Source organism: Equus przewalskii, chromosome 6, assembly GCF_037783145.1.
Source record: "Equus przewalskii isolate Varuska chromosome 6, EquPr2, whole genome shotgun sequence".
Lineage (NCBI taxonomy): Eukaryota > Metazoa > Chordata > Mammalia > Perissodactyla > Equidae > Equus > Equus przewalskii.
In genome coordinates, this window is record NC_091836.1 from 17246647 (window position 1) to 17273468 (window position 26822).

The window sequence follows — 26822 nt, forward strand, 5'->3', positions numbered from 1 at the left end:
ATTTGATCCTATAATGAAAAAATGTAATGTAATTCAATTCTTAATTTTCATTTTGTCATTGTTATACTGTTTCACTCAATCTGTTGTTAGAATTAGAATTCCCCAAAGGCAACAAAAGCAAAAATAAACAAATGGGACCACATCACACTAAAAAACTTCTACACAACAAAGGAAACCATCAACAAAATGAAAAGGCAACCTACTTAATGGGAGAAAATATTTGCAAACCATATATCTGATAAGAAGTTAAGATCCAAAATACATAAAGAACTCATATAACTCAATAGTAAATTCAAAGAGTCCAATTAAAAAATCGGCAGAGGATCTGAGCAGACATTTTTCCAAAGAAGACACAGAGATAGATGGCCAACAGATACATGAAAAGGTGCTCAATATCACTATCATGAGGGAAATGCAAATCAAAACCACAATGAGGTATCACTTCACACCTGTTAGAATGGCTATTATCAAAAAGAAATAACAAGTGTTGGTGAGGATGTGGAGATAAGAGAACCCGCGTGCACTACTGATAGGAAAGTAAATTGGTGCAGCTACTATGGAAAATACTATAGAGATTCCTCAAAAAATTAAAAATAGAACTACCTATCATCCAGAAATTCCACTTCTGGGTATTTATCCAAAGGAAATAAAAACACTAACTCGAAAAGATATCTGCACCCCATGTTCACAGCAGCATTATTTACAATAGCCAATATATGGAAACAACTTAAGTGCCCATCAAAGGATGAATGGATAGAGAAAATGTGGGGGGGGGGTGTGTGTGTGTGTATGTGTGTGTACACACACTAGAATATTATTCAGCCATAAAAAAGAAAGAAATCCTGTCATTTGCAAAAACATGCAAAATGTACCCTGAGGGCATTATGCTAAGAGAAAAAGTCAGACAGAGAAAGATAAATACCATATGATCTCACTTATATGTGGAATCTAAAAAACAAAAAAACAAACAAAAAAAGCTTGAACTTATAGATAGAACAGGTTGGTGGTAGCCAGACATGGGGAATGAGTGGGCAGTGGGGGAGGCAAAATGGGTGAAGGTGGTCAAAAGGTACAAACTTTCAGTTATAAAATAAATAAGTCCTAGGGATGTAATGGACAGCATGGTGACTATAGTTAATAATACTGAATTGTATATTTGAAAGTTGCTAAGAGAGTAAACCTTAAAAGTTCTCATCACAAGAAAAAAACATTTGTAACTATGTGTGATGATGGTTGTTAACCAGACTTACTGTGATGATCACTTTGCAAAATAAACATATATAGAATCACTATGTTGTACACCTGAAACTAATATGATATGTCAATTATACTTCAATTAAAAAAAATAAATCCGAATTCCCAGGTTGATAGCTTTTTAAACCACACCATAATTAACTAATTAATTCAGAGTACTGAAAAGAAGTATTTTACAGGTCTTGACGCTATTTTAAAAAGCATTTTATTTCATTTGCCAAAAATTAATTTTTGAATATTGACCTTGTATGCTACAACTTTGCTATATTCAATTATTAGTTCTAGTACTTGTTCATAAATTCCCCAGGATTTTCCATAGCCACAATCATGTAATTTACAAATATTGAGTTTGATTTCTTCTTTTCAAAACTGTGTGATTTTTATTTCTTTTCTTGACTTATTATACTGGCTAAGACATCCAATATAATATTAAATAGAAGAGATGAGAGCAGACACCCCTGCTTTGTTCAACATCTTAGGAAAAAGCATTCAATATTCCACCAGTAAGTAGGATGTTATCTGTGTATTTTTCATAGATGTCCTTTACCAGACTGAAGAAGTTTCCTTCTTGTCCTAGTTTCCCAATTTTTAGTTTTTATCATGAATGGATGCTGAAGTCTGTCAAATACATTTTCTGCATCAAAGATGATTATATATATTTTTTTCTCCTTTATTCTTTTAATGTGGTGAATTACATTCTTTGGTTTCCAAATGTTAAACCATTCTTGCAATCCTGGGATAAACTCCACTCAACCATCACGTATTCTCTTTTTTATATACTGTAGGATTGGATTTTCTAATATTTTCTTAAGGAGTTTTTTTCATCTCTGCGAGATACTGGTCTGTAATTTTCTTTTGTTGTAATGTCCTTGACGTGTTTTGGTGTCAGGGTAATGCCAGTCTCATAAAATAAGTTGCGAGAATGGCTCTTTTCAAAGAGCTTGTGCTAAAGGCAATTAAGCAATCATTGCCTGAATTTATATGATTGTTACTCTGATAGCTGAAAACGATTAAAACTGTGGTGTCGAACAAAGTCAAGATATTTTAGAACAATGAGTCTCTTGAAACTCTTAGTAGCAAACAAATTTCTCTCTTGGGAATAAGCAGTTCTCTATTACGGCTCTTTCAAGGCAGTTACTTCACTTGCCTAGAGTTAAATTTTAGGCACAGGTCAAGCTGTACTTAACTGCTTTTGGCATCAATCTCAGATTTTTAGGAATAGGTAATACATCCGTCAAGAACAATGAATTCCTTAAACATCTCTGAACATCTTTTTTTCCCCCTGCACTCAAATTATAATCTAGTCGGGAAAACATTAAATAAAAAGATAAAAATATTTTTATAGATTTAAATAATAGTTCAACACAATGGAAAAGACATCACAAGATAGCAGGAGACAATACAGTTATTAGGAGTTAAGGGAGAAATTATTTGAGGCTAATGTAGTCAGAAAAATTTATGAATTTATTATAAAGGAAGTAAAAGTTGAGCTGTATCTTAAAAACAAAGCAAATGGAAAGGAAAAGGAAATTTACTGCATTAAGAGTTGCCAAAAGTGTGAAGGCTAGAAGGCACAGTATAAACTCAGAGGAAAGGGAGCAAACAAGTTTAGCTATAACATTACACTTAAGAGCAGAGATCCTGAACCCAGACTGCTGGTTTCTGATCTTGGCTCTGCACTTACTGGTTTTGTGACTTTGAACAAACTATATAACCTCATTATGCTCCAGTTTCCCTTAAAAATGGAGACAAAATGATGGAACAAACTTTCCACTCTGACTGTGTGAGTTACATGACTTAACATATGTAAAGCTTTTAGAACAATGCCTGGCACAAAGGAAATGCTCCAAAAATAATTTAAAAGAAGAATTCACATAAACTCATGAACTAATGCCTCCCAAGGACAGTCAAATAACATAAAGGAGTGAAGCAGGTGGATTTGTTTAGAAACATACTGTTTGCCACTAAACACATGGGAATAATCTTCATTTCAAAAAAAGTGTTCTCTTCCATTTTTCTTAAAACACACATTCTCGCTCATTCTAGCTTTCCATTTCCTACTCTTTTGTGTGTGTGTGTGTGAAGAAGATTGGCCCTGAGCTAACATCTGTGCCAATCTTCCTCTATTTTGTACGTGGGACGCTGCCACGGCACAGCTTGGACAAGTGGTAAGTCCACGCCTGGGATCCAACCCACGAAACCCAAGTCACCGAAGCAAAGCACGCAAACTTACGCACTACACCACCGGGCCAGCCCACCATTTCCTACTTTTAATACAAACATGAGTTGAAGAAATATTAAATGTTCAATTAACTCTGTTATAAGATAAAAACAATAGTGCAAGCACAATGACAAACAACAAATGATACTGAGCCTTAGTTCAGGGGGTCACAGAAAGTGGTAGGAACTGTAGAGAACTTGAAAATGCAGCCTTCGTCTAAGCAAGACTATTGACAGTCTCAGCCACTGCTGCCAAGTGATACCGGGCCCAATGTTGTCAGATCTTCTCAATTTTCAAAAGAAGCCAAAAATTGAGATTTTTATGCGCAAGCTTCTCATTTTTATATGTAGGCAATTAAAAAAGAAAAAATGCTACCACATGGACCACCACTGCCCCAGCCAAACAGCCTGACTGCGGTATTTAACCCATGTGCTGCTAGTTTGCCACCTTTGATTTAGGGCGTGGTGGCTAGAATAGTAAACTTGAACTAGATCAAATTAAAAGTAGCTAGAATTAATATTATAAGGCTGTGTTAATCAACTTTCTTCAATTCATATCCCTTAATGCTTTCTAGTGCTTTTTTAATTTAGCACAGATATCAAAATATTTTTTATCAAGGTTTATTTCCTGTAGTTTATATACATTTTTAAGTGTATTAAACATGCTTTTTCAATCTATTCTCCCTTCCACCCAGAGATCCTGATGAACATCTCAATATTCAGTATACCATTTGTTTGGCCAGTCTGTCTCTGTTCCTCTCTCTGTGTCCCACCCCTCCCCACTATCCTTTTTTCTCTCTCCTAATACACACACAAAATCACATTACAGGCAATGGATATTAATGGAAACCTTTAAAAATAATACTGAGGTTTTCTTCCCTGAAATTTTTGTAAAGAATTTTGATTCTAGAGAAAAATTTAAAAATAAATATTACCTGCCATTCAATCTTCCAGAGACATGACTCTTAACATTTAACAGCACAATATGCTTTAAATAAGAGAATAATGTGATCAAAAATATTTAGGAGAATTAATCTGTACCATTACCCAGAACAGATTAAAATATTTTCATAACATAGGCCTATGAAAAGTAATTTTTTATTTTGTATTTGCTGTAATACCAGTACTCTTAAGTTTAAACGTTACTGATAGTAAAAATGCTTCTAAAAAAAGAAAATGAATATTCTCAAAATTACAGGAATACTTCAAACCATTGGATCACATCATCATTTTCATGTACTGTAAGTGAAATATTTTAAATGGCCATAAAAAAAAAATCAGGCAAATTTAAGCTTCAGTGTACAAAATCTGGCCATCTGTTTTTATGGCTCACATTCAGGACAGGTTACAAATTCATTTACACATTCATTTCCTTGACTTCTTATAAAAATCTGTCAGCTAAAACTTCCAGGCAAGACAGTATTAATTACAGAACTCAGCAATATTTTAAGTGACAACATATGCAAATTTTAGCAGTGTGTGGCTCCCTTCTCAAAAGGCTAAAGATGAATTCCTATAAAAATGCATAATCCATTTCTTTCAGATTAGATTCAATCAAACAAACTCAAATTGAGGGACAGTCTATAAAACAACTGGTCTCCTTAAAAGTGTCAATATCATGAAAGACAGAGAAAAGTTGAGGAATTGATTCACATTTAAGAAGACTAAAGAGAACTGACAATTAAATGTAATGCAGGATCACGGACCAAATTCTAGATCAGAGGGAAAACTTACCACGACATCCTGACAAAGATTCTCTCCTTGACCAAACTTTAGTCAGGCTCCTCCAAGCCCAGCAAGGCCCCATCCTTCAGCATGTCCTCCAAGAACCCAGTTTTAGCAAGAATCCTGCTAAATCAGTTGAGCCAGAAGTCCCACCCTTGATATCTGATCATCCTTGATATCTGACCAAATTCCTCATCCACCACTATCCCCCAGGTGATGTCTGATCACCCTGGTCTGCCTTCAACAAGAATCCTGGAGTCGGTTTAGCCAGATCCCCCACTCACGACTGATGTTTCCTCTTAGTAATTTTCCATCCACCAACACTGCCCCACCCCCAACCCCAGGCTCCTTGGCTATAAATCCCCACTTTTCCTTGTTGTATCTGAAATTGAGCCCAGTTCAATACTGAGGTCTCTTTCCCCTATTGCAACAGTTCCTGAGTAAAATCTGGCTTTGCTGCTTTATACTGTCAGGCTCTGGTTTTTCGTTGACAGTACTATGAAGTTCAACTAGCAAAATCTGTAGTTGGATTGAGTAGGAGTATGATCAGAGTATTTTCTCAATGTTGAATTTCCTGAATTTGAGGATTGTACTGCAGTTTCATAGAACAGGGGTTGGCAAACTTTTTCTGTAACAAGACCAGACAGTAAATATTTTAAGCATAGAGGGCCACATACAGTCTCTGTCACATATTTTTTGTTGTTTTATTTTTATTCTTTACAACCATTTAAAACTGTAAAACCGTTTTTAGCTCAAGAACTGTATAAAAATAGGCTAAGGGCTGAATTTAGCCAGGAGCCACAGTTTGCCAACTCCTTATATGGAGAATGTCCTTGATCTTAGGAAATATGCAATGAAGCAAGTAAGGGGTAAAGAGAGATGGTAGTCTGCAACTTACTCTCAAATGACTCAGCAATAATAATAATGACAGTAACACATGAGAAAGAAATAAGCACAGGCAAAATGCTCACAACTGGTAAATCTAGGTGAAAGGTGAAGGGAGTTCACTGTTCTATGCTTGTAACTTTTCTTCAAATTTAAATTATTTTCAAAATAAAAGGCTAATACTAAAAAAAAAAAAAAAAAAGCCAGAGATGTCCCTGGGAGTTTAATCCCAGAAGCCTCAATGTGCAGGATGGGGCATGGTTCGGGCGGCTCAGGCAGAAAAGAATGAGAACTCTCACCCGTCATCAAGGTCATTTCAATACATACCCATGGGTCCAAAGGTATCTAGATTCTCCAGTCATCACCAGCAAACTCCGACGAGGCAACATAACTGGCACAGTGACACCATCTGGGTGCTTAAAATCCATGACAATCTTGAAATGAAGACAAAAGCATAAAGATCGATCCAAAATGTCATGTAGTCCAAGGAAAAGAACAATTCATTGATTCTGACTATCTTTCTAGGCTGACAGGGATTAAAACGTGATAATGCTTAGAGAACAGCACAGCACAGTGGTTCCCAAACTTTAGTGCCCATAAGAATGGACTGAATGACCAGAAAACATACTTCATGCATAGAGAGTCTCAGCAGGTCTAGGGCGAGGCTCAGGAATCTGCATTTCTAACAATCACCCCAGGAAATTATGATGCAGGTGGTCTGAGGATCATATATACTACACAAAACACTAGGGTTCTGAGCAAATGCAAGGACTTCGGAGCTGAAACATTCATATCCTGGCTCTCCATTTACCAGCCATGTGACCCAGGATAAGCCATTTAACCGCTCTGCGCCTTAGTCTCCTCAACTCTTACAGGATTGTTAGATGAATTAAATATATAACAGATAGAAATTACAGTATCTGGCACATAGTAAATGCAAAAGATAGTAGCTATTATTATTCATAGAACATTAATAATTTATTAATAATCCAAGAAGAAATAACTATTACATACGGATTCTTGTAGAATCCATTTTGCCTTTAAAGTCATGCAACATTTTAGATATTAGGAACTGAGATATAGAGATAATCAGAAAACACAGGAACATTTTCAGCAACTCTTCCTAAGTTGTGCTCAAATATTATTATGAATAGCAACCTATAAAGACACAACACCAAGAAAATATTTTTATCCTCAGGAACCTAAATACCGAAGACTTCAGTCTAAATATAGCAGTAGCTGACAAATGTGAATTTAAGAGACATGTCACAGGGCTGATATTTCTTTAAATGAACAAATCAATCCATTTGAAAAATAAATATGACAACCAATTATCAGTGGGATAAACAGAATTTAGTATAGTACTTCCATGAAAGGTAAACTTAGCACAGCACCTGGCACAAAGCAAGCCTTCAGGAACTGTTAGCTACTATTATTATTAGTAATAATGGATCAAATTAGATAATGCACAGGAAAATTCTTTGTAAACTATAAAGAATTATACAGATCTAAGCTGGGTTTTTTCCCTTTCTCATCTGCCCTTCCAATCTCAGTATGGAAAATAAAGTAAGATGATAGAACTTAATTTTCCAGCAATTAACCATTCCAAATAACCCATATAATTTCAAATAGTCACACTCCAAAAGCATTCTATTTATAAACACTGTAGATGAATTCTGAAGTTTTGGGGGTGAAGTGTACTGATACCTGCAACTTCTCTGAAATGTATAAATAAAAGATGGACAGATAGACAGAGGATGTACAGAAGGACAGATATTTGATAGAACAAACAAAATGTTAAGTACAGAATCTAGGTGGTAGATATACAGCTATTCCCTGAACAATTTTTTCAACTTTTCTGTATGTAACTTTTAATAATAATAAAGTGTTGATGAAAGGGGAGAAAAAATCCACTGTGGCTCATTTTTAAACTAATACAGACAGGTTTCAATTTTCTGACTAGACACTAAGATCCACATATAGGAAAGAATGTGCATATTTATTAATTATCTTATGAGAGACAATCATTTGTGGTTTAAAGGAATAAAAACTACCTGGATGAAAACTACTGATGGGAAAATATTCCAAGAGACTAAACTCTAATTCATTCATCAGACAAATACTAATTAATCATTGCGTGAGGCATCAAAGGTTGCAACGGTGAATGAGACATGTTCTCTGCCCACCTAGAGGTTATAATTTCTGGCTAATTAATATTCAACACGTTTTCAAATACACAACACAGATATATTTGTGAAATTCAAACATTCTCTCCTATCAACAGAGAGTAATGATCTTAAAACAGGGAAATTTCAGTTTAAACAAATGATTAGAACTAACAAAAGAAGTATGAACACGACACTAATTAATTTGGAAACACTCGTTCTAAAATATACAAGCCAAGTTTCAAGGAAAAAAATATACTACTAAATAAGCCAGGGGCGGCTCCATGGCCGAGTGGTTAAGTTCACGTGCTCCACTGCAGCGGCCCAGGGTTCAGATCCTGGGCGCGGACATGGCACCGCTCGTCAGGCCACGATGAGGCGGCGTCCCACATCCCACAACTAGAAGGACGCGCAACTAGGATATACAACTGTATACAGCGGGGGTTTGGGGAGATAAAGCAGAAAAAAAAAATAAAAAAGATTGGCCACAGTTGTTAGCCCAGGTGCCAATCTTTGGAAGAAAAAAAAAGGAAGATTGGCAACAGTCGTTAGCCCAGCTGCCAATCTTTAAAAATAAATAAATAGATAAATAAGCCAAATGTTATAGGAATTATGTTAGCAAATGTACGGAATATTAATTGATTATTATTAATGATCACTACTGATTTACTATAGAGGCTCACACAACTCAGGAAAAGTTTTACTTACTGTTTACCAGTTTATTATAAAAGGATACAGATGAACATCCAGATGGAAGATATGCATTAGCGCAAGATATGTGGGAAAGGGCGTGGAGCTTGCATGCCCTCTCTGGGCGTGCCACTCTCCCAGCACCTCAAGTGTTCACCAACCTGAAAGCTCTGCAAACTTCATACTATTGGGATTTTTATGGAGGCTTCACTACGTAGACAAGATCAATTATTAACTCCATTTCCAGCTCCTCTCCTCTCTCTGGAGAATGGGGAGGTGGGACTGAAAATTTGAAGCTTCTAATAATTGCTCGGTCTTTCTAGTGACCAGCCCCCAGCCAGGAGCCCACCAAGAGTCATCTTATTAGAACAAAAGACACTGCTATCACCCAGGAAATTCTAAGGGATTTAGGAACTGTGTGTCAGGAACCAGGGTGAAAGACCAAATATTAGAACAAAAGATGCTCTTATCACTTAGGAAATTACCAGGGTTTTAGGAGCTCTTTGCCAGGAACCAGGGGCAAAGACCAGTATATATATTTTCTATTATCTCACAGGCATATAATGTGAGAGTACAGTTTTTTTCTATTTGAGGAAATAAATTTTATTTATAAAATTAAATGAACACTTTCTATGAAAATATAACTTTTCTTGAAACATTCCATCATAAAGTATCATCAATATCATTTTATTTAAAGTATCTGTATCTTAACTAAACAACGCTTGTGAAAAGACGAAAAAAAGATTTTTAAAACAATTCACTAAGGACTCATAACCAATAATGCTCCCCTAAAACTGCTGAATCATTCTGCCAAGTGACAGCTTTGCTCCACAGGAGCTTTTTCCGATTATTGTTTTTGGTTCTACCTATTTTCTTTATTTTCTGAGATGGGAGAGTCAATAAAGATCAAGCTCCCAGCAAGCTCATGGGGCACGACTGAGGATAATGTTCAGTTCAAAGCAAGCAAACAAAAAACCCTAGACATTCTGATCTTATAAAAACCTTTACACAGTCAAAATACAATAGAATGAAAACCCCAGATACAGCTATCACTCTATGATTCAAGTAAAGATAAGATTCGTGACAGACAGTACATGAAGAAATAAACACATCTCCATGTTGGCTAAACGAGAAAATGAAGAGTATCCTGTCATTGGGAACACTTCTGAGAAAAAAGACAAACTTGATCCTGATCCTTATTGGTTAGAAATAGGCTGAGATCATTAACCTTTTGAAACCCTGAAGAGTATACAGATAAGAGAAAATCTGATGTGAAGAATGATGTGTGATTCACAGAGAATGATGAAAGCTTAGAGGATAGATTTTACTACATTGAACTCGAGAAAATATTCCATAGCTGAGAATTTAGCAGAATACAGAGAAATCCACCTGTTTCCCATAGCCTGCCCAATATGAATCTTCTGTAGTTGCACTAACGTTTTCACTGACCTAAATGATTTAAGAGTTTGCTGTTTATTTTAAATAGCAAACAAGTGATTCTACATACCTCATCATGGCCATGACTACCATTTTCGGACAAGTGGAAAAGGAGAGAAGGGAAAAGGGAGACAGACACAATTGCAAAGAACAAGAATGAAGCTACAAACTATTTACAAAGAAATACAATTATGTCAAAAATGTACGTTTACATACTTTCCTCGGATTTACAAATATGGAATCCCACCACATTGTGAGAGAATTAGTCTATTGTGGAGGAGAAGAGGAACTCTGAACTTTTTTAATAAAACAGAGTTTTCTGTCTCTCTACAAAAGATGATACATCCAGAAGTACCCTGAGGCCCTGGATTGCACTACATAAGGAAAAACTCATTTACTATTGTACCTACTACAGGCCTAGTATAGAACAGGTAGTTGCTACGTGATGATATCTCATTGTGATGATTCTGACACCTCTTAGAATCATTATCATCAAAAAGACAAGAAATAACAAGTCTTGGCAAGGATGTGGAGAAAAGGGATCCCTTGTGCACTGTTGGTGGTGTAAATTGGTGCAGCCACTATGGAAAACAGTATGGAGGTTCCTCAAAAACTTAAAAACAGAATTACTATATGATCCAGCAATTCCCCTTCTGGATATTTATATGAAGGAAATGAAAAGAGTAACTTGAAAAGATATCTGCACCCCCATGTTCATAACAGCATTATTTATAATAGCCAAGATATGGAAGCAACCTAAGTGTCAATCGATGGATGAAAGGATAAAGAAAATGTGATAGATAGATAGATAGATAGATAGATATACACACAAACACACAGTGGAATATTATTCAGCTATAAAAAGAAGGACATCCTGGGGCCAGCCCCCTGGCCTAGTGGTTGAATTCAGCATGCTCTGCTTCAGCAGCACAGGTTCGTGGGTTCAGATTCCAGGTGTGGACCTACACCACTCATCAGCTATGCTGTGGCAGTGATCCGTATACAAAATAGAGGAAGACTGCCACAGATATTAGCTTAGGGCTAATCTTCCTCAAGCAAAAAAAGAGGAAGATTGGCAACAGTTATTAGCTTAGGGCAAATCTTCCTCAGGGGGAAAAAAAAGGACATTCTGCCATTTGTGACAACGTGGATGGACCTTGAGGGCATTAGCTAAATAAAATAAGTTAGACAGAAAAAGACAAATGCAATATGATCTGACTTATATGTGAAATCTAAAAAAAAAACTGAACTCATAAATACAGAAAAGAGACTGGCAGTTGCCAAAGGTGCCAGGTGGAGGGCGGGCAAAACGGGTGAAAGTAGCCAATAGATACAAACTTCCAGTTATAAAACAAGATGGTCCTGGTGATGTAACAAAGAGCATGGTAAGCATAGTTAATAATACTGTATTGAATATATGAAATACACTAAGAGAGATCCTAAAATCTCTTATCACAAGGGAAAAAAGAAATTTGTAACAATGTGTGGAGATAGATGTTAACTAGACTTATTGTGATGATCATTTCATAATATATACATATATGAAATCATTATCTTGTATACTCGAAACTAATATAATGTTATATGTCAATTATGTCTCAAAAAATTTTTTTTAAAAAACAACTACAAGACATACACCAAAAAAAAGAATAGGTGGCTCCTGGTGGTGATGATCATGGTCATGGTAGTGTTGGTGATAAGAGTGAAAGCAACAGTAGCTGCTATTATTATTTTTAAATGCTTATCAACTCCCTAGGACAATTAAAATTCAAGAATTATATGCCAACTTCAATTTATGACAGACAGCACAGAAATGAACTGATTTCTCCATGGTCCATTAAAAGTTACAAATAGGAATAATCTGGAACCCAAGTCTCCTGACTTGTCCAGTGCTGAATCCAGTCTCAGGGTAAACACGTAAGGATCTGGAAGCAATACACACAGGCTTTACCTTTTTCAGGTTCTATCACTGAATTGGATTATTTAATTAACTGATGATTAGAGCTGTCATTGAGGCCTATATTACTTCATTTCTATTTATTCTTTGTCTGAAAGATTAATCTGAAATCTTGCTGCCTTTGGAGTTGATACTATATCGATATAGCATTTCAGTATTTTGTAACTCAATGGTTCAAAATCCTAACTAAATATCATAACTGCCTGTAAGCTTTCTATAAATACAGAAAACTAGCCTTCATTCCAGAATTCTGAATCAGAATAAATCACAGTATCTGCTCTGGAAGAAGAGAATCTACCAGGGATAACAGAAACGAACCACAAGAACCTCAGATATTCAAATATCAGATACAGGCAACAAAACAAACATGCTTACCATGTTCAAAGATATAAATGCTAAGCTTGAAATGGAAATAATAATAATAATAATAATAAAAAAGGACATTGTAAATTTGAATAAAAACCAGATATTCTAAAATAGAAAAACACCATGACTGAAATTAGGCCATCGATGAATGAGTTTAATAAATCAGACATGGTTGAAGAAAGATGTAGTGACAGAAGAAACTAGAGTAAAGCACGAGAGACAAAAGACAGAAAATCAGAAGACAGGCTAAGTGAAATAAAGGTCATAGAGAAAAGGTAGCTAAAGAGACGGAATGGAACAGAGGCCAAAATCTAGAGATAATAGCTGAGAGTTTTCCAAAATTGATGGAAAAAACCAATCCATAGATTCAAGAAACCCAATGAATCTCAAGCAGAATAAACAAACCTACCAAAATAGACAGAATAATCAGGCACATCAAAATAAAACTACATAAAATGAAAGATAAAGAAAAAAAACTTGGGGCCAGCCCAGTGGCATAGTAGTTAACTTCACGTGCTCCACTTTGGCAAACCGGGGTTCACTGGTTCGGACACTGGGCACAGACCTATACACTGCTCATCAAGCCATGCTGAGGCAGCATCCCACATAGAAGAACTAGAAGGACCTGCAACTAGGATATACAACTATGTACTGGGGCTTCAGGGAGAAAACAAAAATCAAAAAAGAGGAAGATTGGCAAGAGGTGTTAGCACAGGGCCAATCTCCCTCACCAAAAAAAAAAAAAAAAAAGAAAGATTAAAAAAAAAATCTTAAAAGAAGCCAGAGAAATAAACAAAGGTCACCTTCAAAGGTAACAAAGGCAATAATGTAAGCCAGAAGAGGGTAAAAGAAATCTTTAGTATGCTGAAAGAAAATAACTGCCAATCTTGAATTCTATACCTAGTGAAAACATCCTTGAAGGATGAAGGTGAAATAAAGACACTTGCTGACCAAAAATAAAACAGAGTTGGCCAACAGCAGAGCTGGACTAAAGGAAATTTAAAGGTTATACATTATACAAAAGAAAAATGATCCTAGATGGAATGCGTAAGATACAAGAAAGAAGAGCAAAGAAAATGGTTAAATATGTCTAAATGAACACTGACTGTATAAATCAAAGAACTATCTAAAAAACTGAAGAAAATTAAAATACACAATAATAACAGCACATAAATTAGAAGGGTGTAATGGAGTTAAAGTGTTCTAAAGTTCTTCTCTTGTCCAGCAAGAAAGTAAAGATACCAATTAAGCTAGACTTGGAATGAATCTCAAATAATTATGTTGAGTAAAAGAAGCCACACAGCAAATATATTGTATGATTCCTGTATAAAAAACTCTAGAAAATACTAAGTAATCTAAGGTGTTGAGAAACAGCGGAGACGAGGAAACTTTTGGGGATGAGGGATATGTTCATTATCTTGAGTGTGGCAAAGTTTTCATGAGTGTCTATTTAAATATGTGGTAAAAGATTTACTCTATGACAATTACACCTCTATAAAGCTGTTTTTTAAAAAACACTATGGGATGCAGTTAGTACTGCTTAGTACTGGAGGGCAAAATTCATAATCTTAAAAATACATGTCAAGAATATTTCCCAGGTTCTAAATTGATCAATTAGTGGACAATTAACCACAACAGGAAACCCAGGAAGAGCAAGTTTGTTTTGTTTTGTTTTGTTTTGTTTTGTTTTGTATGCAAGAATAGCAGTGGGTGGTAAATGGCTGAAGAAAAAGATAACGAATTTTGATTTAGAAAAGAGGAAATGTTTTTTACAGAATTGAATATTTAGGTTGAAAATCTGAGGGGGGACAAAATTAAGCCTGAAAATATTTTTGTATCTCCCACATTGCCTGAGACAATGTTGGTCACACAAATAAAAGCTCTTTTAACAGACATCCGTTTCACCACCCAATGTGCCTGATTTCTTCTGTAAAGCACACTCACGCCCTGCGTGTCTGTTGATCACAGGCAGCTAACATGTTCGTGCACTTCTGTTCTCAGCAGTTCAGCTATATGCTCAACAAGTCAGCTGTGCGTTCCCAAACCTCTTTGTGCCAGCTACATTTGTTCCAGCGATTATTTAATTTAATTAAATATTACATAAACCAGTGAAAATAGAATAAGAAAAGACAGGCTTTTCTCTATATAAACGAAGTTCAATGTTATTAAAAAACTCAATGAAAGTGAACAAAATTAGAATTGTTGTAACAGATGTGATAAGTCAATAATAAAATCTTGGGGGGAAAAACATTAAAACATAAAACTCTATACTCAGATGGTTTCATTAGACGCCTTTAAGCTTTTGCTTCATTTTAAAGAAATGAAAACTGGAAGACAAGGCAGATTGTGGACTCTCAAAGAAAGAAAGGCCCTACATCAAAATATTGGTGAGTGAATTTTATATGTAAGTTAAAATAAAATGTTTGCAATATATATGTATCTTTTATTATTATTATTCCCCAACTTAAGTGACTTTTCAATTAATAGCCAACTACTGGTGCCAACTACAGCTCCTGAACGGGCTTCTACTGTAGTTTTCTGCACTTAGTTGACAAATTTTATTCTAGTTACAATATACCTGGAGTGATACAAAGCTGGTGTCTTGCTGCAAAGTAAATGCACAAATTCTCATTGCAAAGATAGAAGAATCAGTACCCTGAAGGTTCCAAATATAGCAAAATGTTCTATTTTATGATGTCACACTGTGCAACAGATTCTATTAGCAGATTGCTGGCTGAAATAGGCATATCTCTCTGCCATTATCCTTATTGTAGGGGCAGCAATAAAGGAGACCTTCCTCCATTTAAAGGAGATAAAGAGTTCGCTTAAAGAACTGTCAGGAGAATCTCATTTGCCCAATTTACACAAAAGAGAATTTTGGCTTCCAACAGATCTTGAAAGATAAGAAAATTATGCAGAAATAGGAGAGCTTCAGAACAGAAGTTGGTAGAGAAAATGCTTAAAAGTGAAAATAGACTTCAATGTACAAAAACGAACTTGATCAAATAAGATATAGCATTTATTTCCAGCCCACAAACCAGCAGATCTACTTGTCCACAGAAGTTGTGAATGTTAGAGACAGGTTGGATTAAAAGAAAAATGAAGATTTGGCCTAATGCCATGTTAGTTGTACTATGATGCAACTAAATATCCCATGTGAGAGTTATGCTCTTTCCACATCTACATCAACATACACAGCCAGACAGAAGTACCATGGCTACGAATACAAAGCACACACATACAAACACACAAACACAAACACACACACACACACACACGCAAATGCAGAAATATACACCCACTAGGATGGCCTATTACTATCCTTTTAATGCTGAGGGCACTACTGAGATGATGGAAAATATCATAAATGCGCTATAAAGGATGAGAGAAGGGAGAAAGGAAATACACAGTACAAACAATCCATTTGACAGAACTTCAAAAATGTAAATATTCCAAGAACTCTTAGATAAGAACAAAGTCTTGGGCCTTGAATCAAGATTAAAATGGGAAGAAGAAACTGTTTGGCTTCTGAGGCTGTAAATATTGCTTATATATGTAAATTTAAGGACTGAATTTGAGGTTGGAGAGGATGTCAATATACCCAGAGTCCAGAACGTTGTTTTAAGCTCCGTAAAGAAAATATCTTTGGTATTTTTTCCCCAGTTTGTTTGAAGATCAGAAACTGATGAAACATTTGTCCGTTAAAGCAATAAACTCCTAAGAGAAGTACCCCGGTGGGTCATTCCTGACAAATGAGAACTGAACATCTCTGGGGCAAACTACACAGATACCAGGCAAAACACCCAAGGGGGCTACAAAACCATTCAGCTGGCAATAGAACAAGTGGACAGCTCAAGACATTTCACAAAACATTTTTATTCAATACTCTATTTCAGGATATCAAGCTGGACTCAATAACTATTTGCTGAAAGCATGAGCCTGGAGAGAGAACAGGTAATATCACGGAAGATATAGCCCTCTAGCAGACATTCAACAGATGCCTGCTGAATGTCAATGTTCACTTCACGAACCAAATGCCCAGTTACCCAGGTCACTCAGTTGCAGAAGTCATCATAATAAGAAATATTTACTGATGAACCAAATTCTTATAAAATTAGGATTTGCCCCAATATTTCTCTGTTCAATACCAGCAGCTATCTCTGCCCACTGAAGTAACCCCTTGTCAGGCTTTCAGTGAATCTTGATCCTATAAATATTATCCAATGCAATGCAAATACAAAACAACTGAAACCACAATTCTTGCAAAAGACAGACTTCCCGAAGTTGATGAAAGAAATGCCGCAGAGCCACTTAAAACACATGCAAAGCCACCTAACGTTTGAAGCTCCGGCAGAGTCAGGAATGTCACAACTGAAGAAGAGAAAAGAAAACAACAATGATACACAATAGGTACCTCAAAATGAAATAATTTGGATATCAAAGGAGTAAGAGAGGTTCTTGGAAAAGCTGATAAGACTTCAATAATTTTTTTGGAAAAAAAAAGGCTCTTTATATTCAAACTATAAAAGTTAACCAGAGGAATTTTTATCATACTATCACATTTTTATCAGAAAAATAATACCAAAACAAAGCTCATATGACTCATTCTTTGTTCTAAAAGTTAGTGCAGGGGCCAGCCTGGTAGCATAGCAGTTAAGTTCACGTGCTCTGCTTCGGCGGCCTGGGGTTCACCGGTTTGGATCCCGGGCACGGATTTAGCACCACTTATCAAGCCATGCTGTGGTGGCATCCCACATATAAAGTAGAGGAAGACAAGCACAGATGTTAGCTCAGGGCCAATCTTCCTCAGCAAAAAGAGGAGGATTGGCAGCAGATGTTACCTCAGGGCTAATCTTCCTCAAAAAAGATAATAATAAAAAATAAATAAATAAAAGGTAGTACATAGTTGAAATATAATCTAAAGGTGCTAAATAAAAAAATTTTTTTAACTATCTTCATAATTTTTAGTTTCATTTTTCCAAGTAAACCTTAATCAAAAAAATTGTTTATTTTATTTACAATAAAAGTTTAGTTCTGGCTTTAAGTAGATGCACATTAAATGGTCATTTTCACCCTTAACTGACCAAGTCTTTGGTACTGCTGAACTGATTATTTGCCTAACAACATTACTAGTTCATTATCACAAGGAGGTTTATGTCAAGGATATATCTCAAAACATGCATGGCCAACCAAAGCCACATATTTTACAGCAGGACAAACCTATCAAAGAAGGAGTAACTTAAAAGCAAAAGCCTACTTTACTTCAGAGGGTGTATATTATTCTCACATGTCCTGATGCATCCGACCCCTTGTTGGCTATTTCCCTAAGCCAGTCCTCAGGTAAGGGAGCAGTGAGCATTTGGGATGGAAAAATCTTGGCTCCTTGGTGAAATCACTGAGCTAAGCCAACAAATTAAAACTTTTGGAACCAGCCTTCCTTAAAACATCTTGCTATATGAGGTATTAACTTGTTTTTGTGGCATAATCATTTTTAATTGGGTTTTCTGCTGTTGTTTGCAGCTAAAAGCATCCTAACAGACACATATCATATAACCTATGTATGGGTATCTGTAGTACTTTTGGAGGCATACAACCATAGAAGATTTACAATCTAGTTGTAGAGGCAAAACTAATACATGTGAAAAAATAAAGACAATTTTCGTTCACTATGAAATTTACAATATTTTTTAGAAGAACCATAAGAGTTTTAAGAAGAATACGATCAGGTAGTCATAAAGATAGAGCATTGAAGTAAGATTTATGTAACAGTTAAGAATACCTCATGGGAACACTTTGTGTCAGAGCATTTAAGAGTTAAGAGATCTCAGAAATTTTCTGGGAAAGAGATGAAAGTAAAAAGTTAAAGTATAACCTTGAGGATTTTAGCCAAGGAGAGAGAAACAAACAAAACACACGCTAAAAAAAAAAAAAAAAAAAAATGGTGCCACTAACAAATTATTACAATGAAATGGAAGCTGGAGTCGAAACTACAGTAAATTTCTTAAAACAATGAAAGATGTCAAGGATGAGAAAATAAAGAGAGACAAAACTACGCCCCCCAGATTCTAGGTCTAGGAGAGAATTTAAGTGATTACACAGCATCAAAAACAAAACAGAACAGCACAGGGTGCAACGGTGGGTAACGCAAAAAGAAAAGAAGAAAGCCATCTTTCTAGCTACCACTTGAAATCCTATTTCAAGGCCAGGGGAACATGTCCCTTTGGTACAGAAGTGAGGCCTTCAAGTAAGGAGCCCAAGAAGCAGCATACTTTAACAAGCCTTTACATGTGTGGATTGCTCTGAGTTTGAAAAACATTTTCACATTCATTAACTCATTTTATTCCCATCCCAATCCTTCAGCCAGGCAGGAGGTATTATTAATCCCATTTTACAGATGAAATAAAAGGCCCCAAATATAGCAGACTGTTTTAAATAGCGTGATAAACTTAAATGTTTAGTAGACCTTTTTTTTTTTTAAATTACAAAGATTCACTTCCCCTTATAAGCTATCTTTTATAAGAAAATCTACTGGTCTTGTCATAACTTATGCATGCTTGCCCGCTATTACAAAGACGGCTTTAACCACAAACTCCATCACTCAAATTAGCAGCTAAAAATTACATGCCTCCAGAGACGCCAAATGGAGATAATGGCTACAGCAGATTTTCAGTGCAACTAAAGGGCAAGTTTTCCCTTCCTTACAACTTTTAATTAAAAACTCCATGATGACCTTGTGGGATGTTGGAGGAACACTGAGTCCCCATTCCTCATATTTCCCTAGGAGGGGAGGGAATTTCCAAGGCACTAACAGTGTAAGAACAACACATCTCCACTCCTTCACTGCTAACTCCCCAGGAAAGAACGCAGGGCTGAGTCTCTTTTCAGATCCAGCTGGTTTGCAGAATCTCGTATATGCTTCTTCATGCCCTATGGAGGAGGTCTCCAGTTGTCTGTCTGTGCCAGTAAAAAGGACAATATGCCCTCTAATTCAGAGGTGAAATCCACGTGGCTACAGATCTAGAGCCACATGCTTCCATGTTTTCTCAGTAGTTAAGTTGACACTCTGATCTCTATTTGACCTTTTGTCTCATTTCTCAATTGGTTTCACAATTGAGAGGAAAAGACAAGGATGCTTTTTACTGGTCCCCTAAAGCTACAAGCCAGGATAAGAGGTAAAATGAAAACAGACTAGACAGAGAAGAGCTCTTTTTTTTTCCTTCCCATCCTCATTATTTTTCAAAGCACGTAACAGGAACCCACATAGGCAGCTGATAAGATGGTTTTGTCTTATCAAACAAACAGCACTAAATCTCTAGTCACGGCATCAACATGATCACACAAGCCCAGTAAAGGTAAAAAAGCCAAAGCTTGGACGGGAACTATGAAAATATAAAAAATACTAGTAAATAGTATATTTGCCTCCAGGAACAAGATCAGATTTTGAAGCAACCTCTAGTTAAATTAGGTGACCTCATATTTTACAGATTCTTCTAGATTTAAATTCTGATTTCCATCTAAAATTCTATCTGCAGTTTGCATGGATCACTTTAAATCATGTTTTTGACAGCTTTAGCAGTTCGGGTAAAGTGCAGCTATAGACATAAGTCAATGAATAAACATGAACCTCTTACTCCTCATCTGTAAAAATAAGGATATTATCCTCTGCTGCTCAAAGTTTTTGAAGGTACTGAATCAGGTAATATATGTGAAAAAGTTTATCAAAATTCCAAACACTTAGATTTTAGTTTTGTTTCCTTTTTCTACAGCCTGCAGCTACTATCTTTGGCCACTAGATGGCAATGCTGCCTCAGTAAATTGTTGTCAAGGGAAGTCTGGATTTTATTCAACTTCTAAAAGTAAAATGTGTAAAAATTTAAATTACAGGGCTTTTCCTGGCATCTGATGAGCTGATACATAAAACTCTGTACATCTAAAAGAAGAGGGAGTGATAATTTCACTTCTGTAAGAAACGAAAGTGCTAATGGTGCCTTTACTTTTTCATTTTAAAACCTTAACTCATTTGAACTAAGAAATGTGGGAAATCCTACAAGAAAGGGTATTGTATAAGACATTTTTTGGTAGCTAGTAAAAAGGTGTGAACATTTACCTCTGACCCCAAACTGAGAGAAACGATCTCATCCTCAAAAGCAGAGTGTGTGTCAATATGAGCGGGAATTCCTGAGATGGAAGATAGGATAATAAGTCACTTCATTTTTCCTTTAGTAGATTTAAGATGACTCTAAATATAGCCTCACACTATTATGGTGAGAACATTGTTTGATAATCAGGAATGTACTATAATTTTAGTTAAAAGGAAACATTTATGGTGGTTGTAACCAAATAAAAATTAAACTAAATCTCAACCAAAAATACGTTAACTTCATGCTAAGACTTCATTCTAAAATCAAGATTTGAGGGATCGGCCCCATGACCGAGTGGTTAAGTTCGCGCGCTCCGCTTCGGCAGCCCAGGGTTTCGCCGGTTCGGATCCTGGTCACGGACACGGCACCGCTCGTCAAGCCACACTGAGGTGGCGTCCCACATGCTACAACTAGAAGGACCCACAACTAAAAATACACAACTATGTACCAGGGAGCTTTGGGGAGAAAAAGGGAAAATAAAATCTTTAAAAAATAAAAATAAATAAAAAACTAAAAATAAATAAAATCAAGCTTTGAGAGTCACTGCTTAACTAGGACATTTACCCAACCCTAGCCCAAGAAGAAGAAGTGAAAGATAAATAACAAAGTCACTTTTCCTCTTGAACACTGGATTCCCAAGTACTTGTAGAACAAAAGCAATAACCAGGTGTGAAGACTAAGCACATCGATAATTAAGACACGGCTGCCTCCACCAACCTCTCAATCTATGTTAACTGAGCACCTCTTAAGTGAGAGGAACCTTGCTACACGGTGAGAGTATATAAAGCTAGTAAGACACAGTTCCTTCCTCAAGGAGCTTACAGACCCATGGAAAGACTGACAGATAAATAAGCAATCATAATACAGCATGATAAATGCAGGGGGGAAAACAACCTACAACTCCTACCATTAATAAAGCTTTTAAGATCATTTGATTACTACAAATATCAGACGAAGATGCTGTTAACAAGTGCAAAAAATCAATAACCTAAAGATTTTTCACTAACATGTCATCCTAGAATTGTCTTCCACATTCTCAACAGAAGAGAAAGAAGAGCAAGATCACCCAATTAGCCTTTTCTCTGTATCTGTCAATTATTTGGTTTCTTCCATTATACCATTGTTGTTAAAGCAATCTTCTCCCTCTCTAAATAAAATGTTGAGAGGGAACAAAAAAAATCACAAATAGCAATTGTGTCAGTCTGTTCACACTTTGGGATGTAAGCTCCTCAAGAGATCGCTGTGCAGATTTGCAAGGAACTGAAGTCAACACAAGTAAAACACATAAGCACATTAAGAGTTAGTCTGAGCTAAAAAATAATACCTCTGATTTTAGAGAGTTACATAATCTACTGAGTTATGAAATATATAACTGGAATTTAAAAAAAAGAAACACTCACCATGCCCAGGTTCATACTGGTTTACAGTCAATTGATCAGGCTTATGTTTAATGAAACCTTCCTTTAACCATTTCTCCAAAATGCTATCACAAATGTCAGGAAGACCTGAAGTCATTAATCATGAAGATAAAACATATTAAAATATTTACTTTGCATGTTTTAACCCAAGAACAAAAAAAAATCACTATGATAAAAATCATACAGCCTTTAATTTAGAAGTCAGACCCAAATACAGCAATAAACCCACAAGCAAAGCAAAATATAAACAAAACCTTCTTAAGAATCTTTTAAAGTTATCTTACCGATTTTAGCAAATAAAACGTCCAAGAGCAATTTTGCTGACAATTTTGATATTTTGTAAAACAGTAATAAAATGATAAAATTTTCCATATTCTATACTGAAAATTAGCCTGACCACTTTCTTTTTTATTTTTAATTATTCAATTTATTTTAAAATTAATTATTTTAAATTATTTCTCTTAAAAAAAACACTTCTCAAAGTAGAACTAACTTACTTTTATTGGAGTCATGAATGTTATCTCATGAGGGAGGGAAACCCTTAAATAAGACCAAAGCCATAAAAATATAGATAAATTTAACTCCAACAAAGAATTCTAGCAAAGGATTAATATCCAGATTATACAGTAAATTCTTATTAATGAATTAGACAACCCATTAGAAGAAAAAACTAGCAAAACATATGAAAAAGAATTCACAGAAAAGAAAATAAAAATAGGGGCCGGCCTGGTGGCACAGCAGTTAAGTTCGCATGTTCTACTTTAGCAGTCCGGGGTTTGCAGGTTTGGATGCCAGGTGTGGACCTACGCATTGCCTGTCAAGCCATGCTGTGGCAGCCATCCCGCATATAAAAAAAAGTAGAGGAAGACGGGCACTGATGTTAGCTCAGGGCCAGTCTCCCTCAGCAAAAAGAGGAGGATTGGCAGCAGATGTTAGCTCAGGGCTAATCTTCCTCAAAAAAAAAAAAGAAAAAGAAAATACAAATGACCATCCTCACTAGTAATCAGGTAATTATACAGTTAAAAGTTTTATAATATCACATGTTGGTGGGGGGAGGGGGTGAGTGCACACCTGGTGAGAATAAGTTGGCACAACTGTTTTGGGGGCAATTTGTCAGTATCCATTAACTTTTTTTTTTTTTGAGGAAGATTAGCCCTGAGCTAACATCTGCCGCCAATGCTCCTCTTTCTGCTGAGGAAGACTGGCCCTGAGCTAACATCCGTGCCCATCTTCCTCTGCCTTATATGTGGGATGCCTTGACAAGCGGTGCCATGCCCACACCCGGGATTCGAACGAGTGAACCCCGGGCCACCAAAGCAGAATGTGTGCACTTAACGGCTGCACCACCAGGCTGGCCCTCTATTAACATTTTTAAATGAAGGTAACTTTGACACAATTCTAATTTAGCAATCTCCCTTAGAAACTCTTGCTTAGTGCATAAAGAGAGGTATATGAAGATACTCACCGCAGCACTACTTGTAAAAGCTAAAAACTAGAAATAACCTAAATGTCGATCAAAAGGGAACTAACTGAATAAACTATTATTGAACATTCAATAAAACGAAAAACTATGTAAGATCTCCAGGACATATCATGAAGGGAAAGGAACAAGTTGGAGTAATACAAGTAATATATGATTATATAGCTTACAGAAGGCAATACACTACTCCATGTTAACAACTAGTACAGACCTTTCTAGGTATCTACATTTGAAAGTAAACTCGTCTTTAAAGGATTGGTATATACTAAACTGTTAACAGTACTACTTCTAAGAAGTATGAGAGTAAGGATAATGTTCAAGAGGAACTTTAGCTTTATGTACTAATTGTTTAACACAAAACTGCACTACTTGGCTAATTAAAATGTTTTAAATTTAAACAACTATTTCAAAGTTTACCTACAAATGACAAATGAGACATGTCCTCAGCTACGATGTACTTCTAATATATTAAATCTTTTTTTCTAACCAGCATTTATTGTTTATTAACAATTACTTACCCCCAGGTAATGGCTTATTTTTATCTACATTGTTGTTCTCATAGTGGAATTCATAACCAAAATGCTTTACTCTTCTGTGTTTTAAGGATTTTTGAACTGTATGAAGAGAAGAAAGCAAATTATTTGGGAGAAAAGAATTTCATTCCTTCGTATATTTCAAAGTGAACATTATAAGTAAGGATTAGTTTAGGAATGGTAACTTTCATTAACTGATAAATTATTGCTTTAATAAAATCAACCATTTCCTCTCGTATCTGCTGTTCTTTTAAGTCTAAAACTGTAAAGAACCCTTAAAGAGTCTCCCCCAATCTATCTGAAAGAGCTGAACACGCACACTGCCGCTCACAAGACTGCTAATGATGTGGAGAGAGTCAGAGTAACTCATTTGCAAATATCTCCAGCAGGCTCTGACTGCATTAGAACAGTACGGCGCTGACCTGCTGATTCCTCAGAGGATATCTGCCTTAGGTGGAGAGGATCAAATAAGACAAGACATGTGAAAGGGGTTATAAATGTTAGCTCTACAAGGCTGGCTTACAAATATTAATCAGTTTGGAGTTTAAAATTGATAGCTATATAAATGTTATTTATTATTAATGCTCCTAAGAATTGTTGGTATGACTTGCCTAACACTGGATCCAGGCTACTTTCAGTAATTTTAAGGAAACAGTACAGTTTTAACAAACCAAAGGAGGAGAAGAAAAGAAAGATCAGTATCATGGCCATTTTGCAGATACTTTTAAATACCAGATTTTAAGTTTTACTTACAATTTTGGTTCTCTGTATCTTCTGTCCAGTTAACACTTTCTAAAAGCATTTTCTCATCCTCAGAAGAAATAATTTCTTCTACTACCATGAGGCCTGGAGGTAAGGCTTGAAACCCCAACTCTTTCCACTGCGCTGTGGGAAATGAAATTAAAATACTCACATACAAATCTTAAAGTTCTTATACACAAATAATTCTGTCCCAAAAGCCATTTATTAGTTCATAAGACTCCTAATCCTTATTTTCAGAAATAAGAATGCTAAAAGGCACATGACATATTAAAAATACAAAAATAAGACCAAGATAAAATTATGGTACATTTATGGTACATAAGTCCACTGTATTTATCAAATAGAACAGTATTTACTTAAATATGCTGTTTGAACATGACTGAACCAGCTTTTAAATCTCACTAAGAAACAAGGTTTCTCATAATATCTACAGTATGCCCCGCTATAACCAAGTCTGATTGTCCACAAATAATGAATACAAAAATTTACATGCTTGTTTTTGCCCTCAGATTCTTGATACTAGCTATGGTCAAGTAACAGAAAAATGCAAAATAACATAAAATTTTCTGGAGAAATAAAAATATCATTTATGAAGAATTATTTAGCATATATTACAATAATTTAAGTCCCTATGTCCTTCGAAGTTTTAGATAAGTACAGCTCTAGAAGGCAAAATAAAAAGAATTTATGATTAGATAAGGGGAATAGTGTAATTCATATTTACTATTAGAGAGCTGATCATGTCACAGACACAATTTCCGAAGCTTTTCCGCAGAACAGTTTTCATCTTTCAATCAATTAATATAAAAATTCACAAAAATAATGTCTACTAGATTTGTTAACATTTTGGAAATAGAAACAGTGAATCATCTGATAAATATTCGCTCAGTGCTTACTATATGCCAGGCATTATATTATTTATTCAAATTACATAAGGAAAAGTTTGGGAAGAATTCCTTAAATACAAGTAATTTATAGCATAAGTAATTCATATTTAGTTTTCTAAATATATTTTTTTAAAACTGAAGAACCAAAAATATCTCTTGTGTTTGTTATTAACTGGCTATCTTGTCGCAGATATAAAACAAGTATCAAAATGTTTGCGACAGTTCTATTCTCTATTCATTTTATTCTCCATTCATTTCTACTAAAAATGATTTCCAAGGTTATAAATGTGATTATAACAGTCTTAGAAGTACATCTGGATCTAATGTATGATTTCAAATAAAGAACACTCCAAAAATCACTTTGTGCAATTTCTTACAGAGTGTTCAAGATACCAATCGAGGGAAAACCCAAGGACAGTATTTTCTGATAAAAACTTACTCTCAAACCATTCAATTTTCAAAAATTGATCATAAACATATAAAATATGGAGATGATCTAGTTTTTAAATCTATAAAGCATAAATCAGATTTAAAATTAAATACAGACACTGAGAATTACAACTTCTAAAATTTATCTTTAAAAGAGTCTTTAAAAGTTTCCTTGAGTCTTATTTTACAAAAACACAAATTTGATCAGATTATACTCATCCACCCACTCAAAGGATATCTAAACAAACCCTTTAATTGCCTAGATAGGGGGCAAGTGAATATAACAGAAGGAGATTAGACATCTAAATCAAAGTTCACCTCACTACATTTCATTTCCACAGGACAATGTTGAAAAGATGTAATAATCCCTATAGAAATTCTGTAAATTAGTCTATAAAGGTTTGATTTAAATTAGTTAAGTTAGGGGCCAGCCCCGTGGCAGAGTGGTTAAGTTCAGCATGCTCTGCTTTGGC

General features: G+C 35.5%; 1 protein-coding gene across 6 annotated transcripts in view; it reads right to left on the bottom strand.

The window, feature by feature from the left end:
• Positions 1 to 26822, bottom strand: part of ALKBH8 (alkB homolog 8, tRNA methyltransferase) — a 53305-nt gene that overhangs the window by 14853 nt on the left and 11630 nt on the right. For all 6 annotated transcript variants that reach the window (XM_070623055.1, XM_070623057.1, XM_070623056.1 and 3 more), the window contains 5 exons: positions 25025 to 25156; positions 24257 to 24352; positions 22241 to 22345; positions 20807 to 20877; positions 6412 to 6518 (listed from right to left, as the gene is read on the bottom strand). In XM_070623055.1, the coding sequence (XP_070479156.1) occupies positions 6412 to 6518; positions 20807 to 20877; positions 22241 to 22345; positions 24257 to 24352; positions 25025 to 25156 (511 nt within the window). The remainder of the gene's footprint in view (positions 1 to 6411; positions 6519 to 20806; positions 20878 to 22240; positions 22346 to 24256; positions 24353 to 25024; positions 25157 to 26822) is intronic.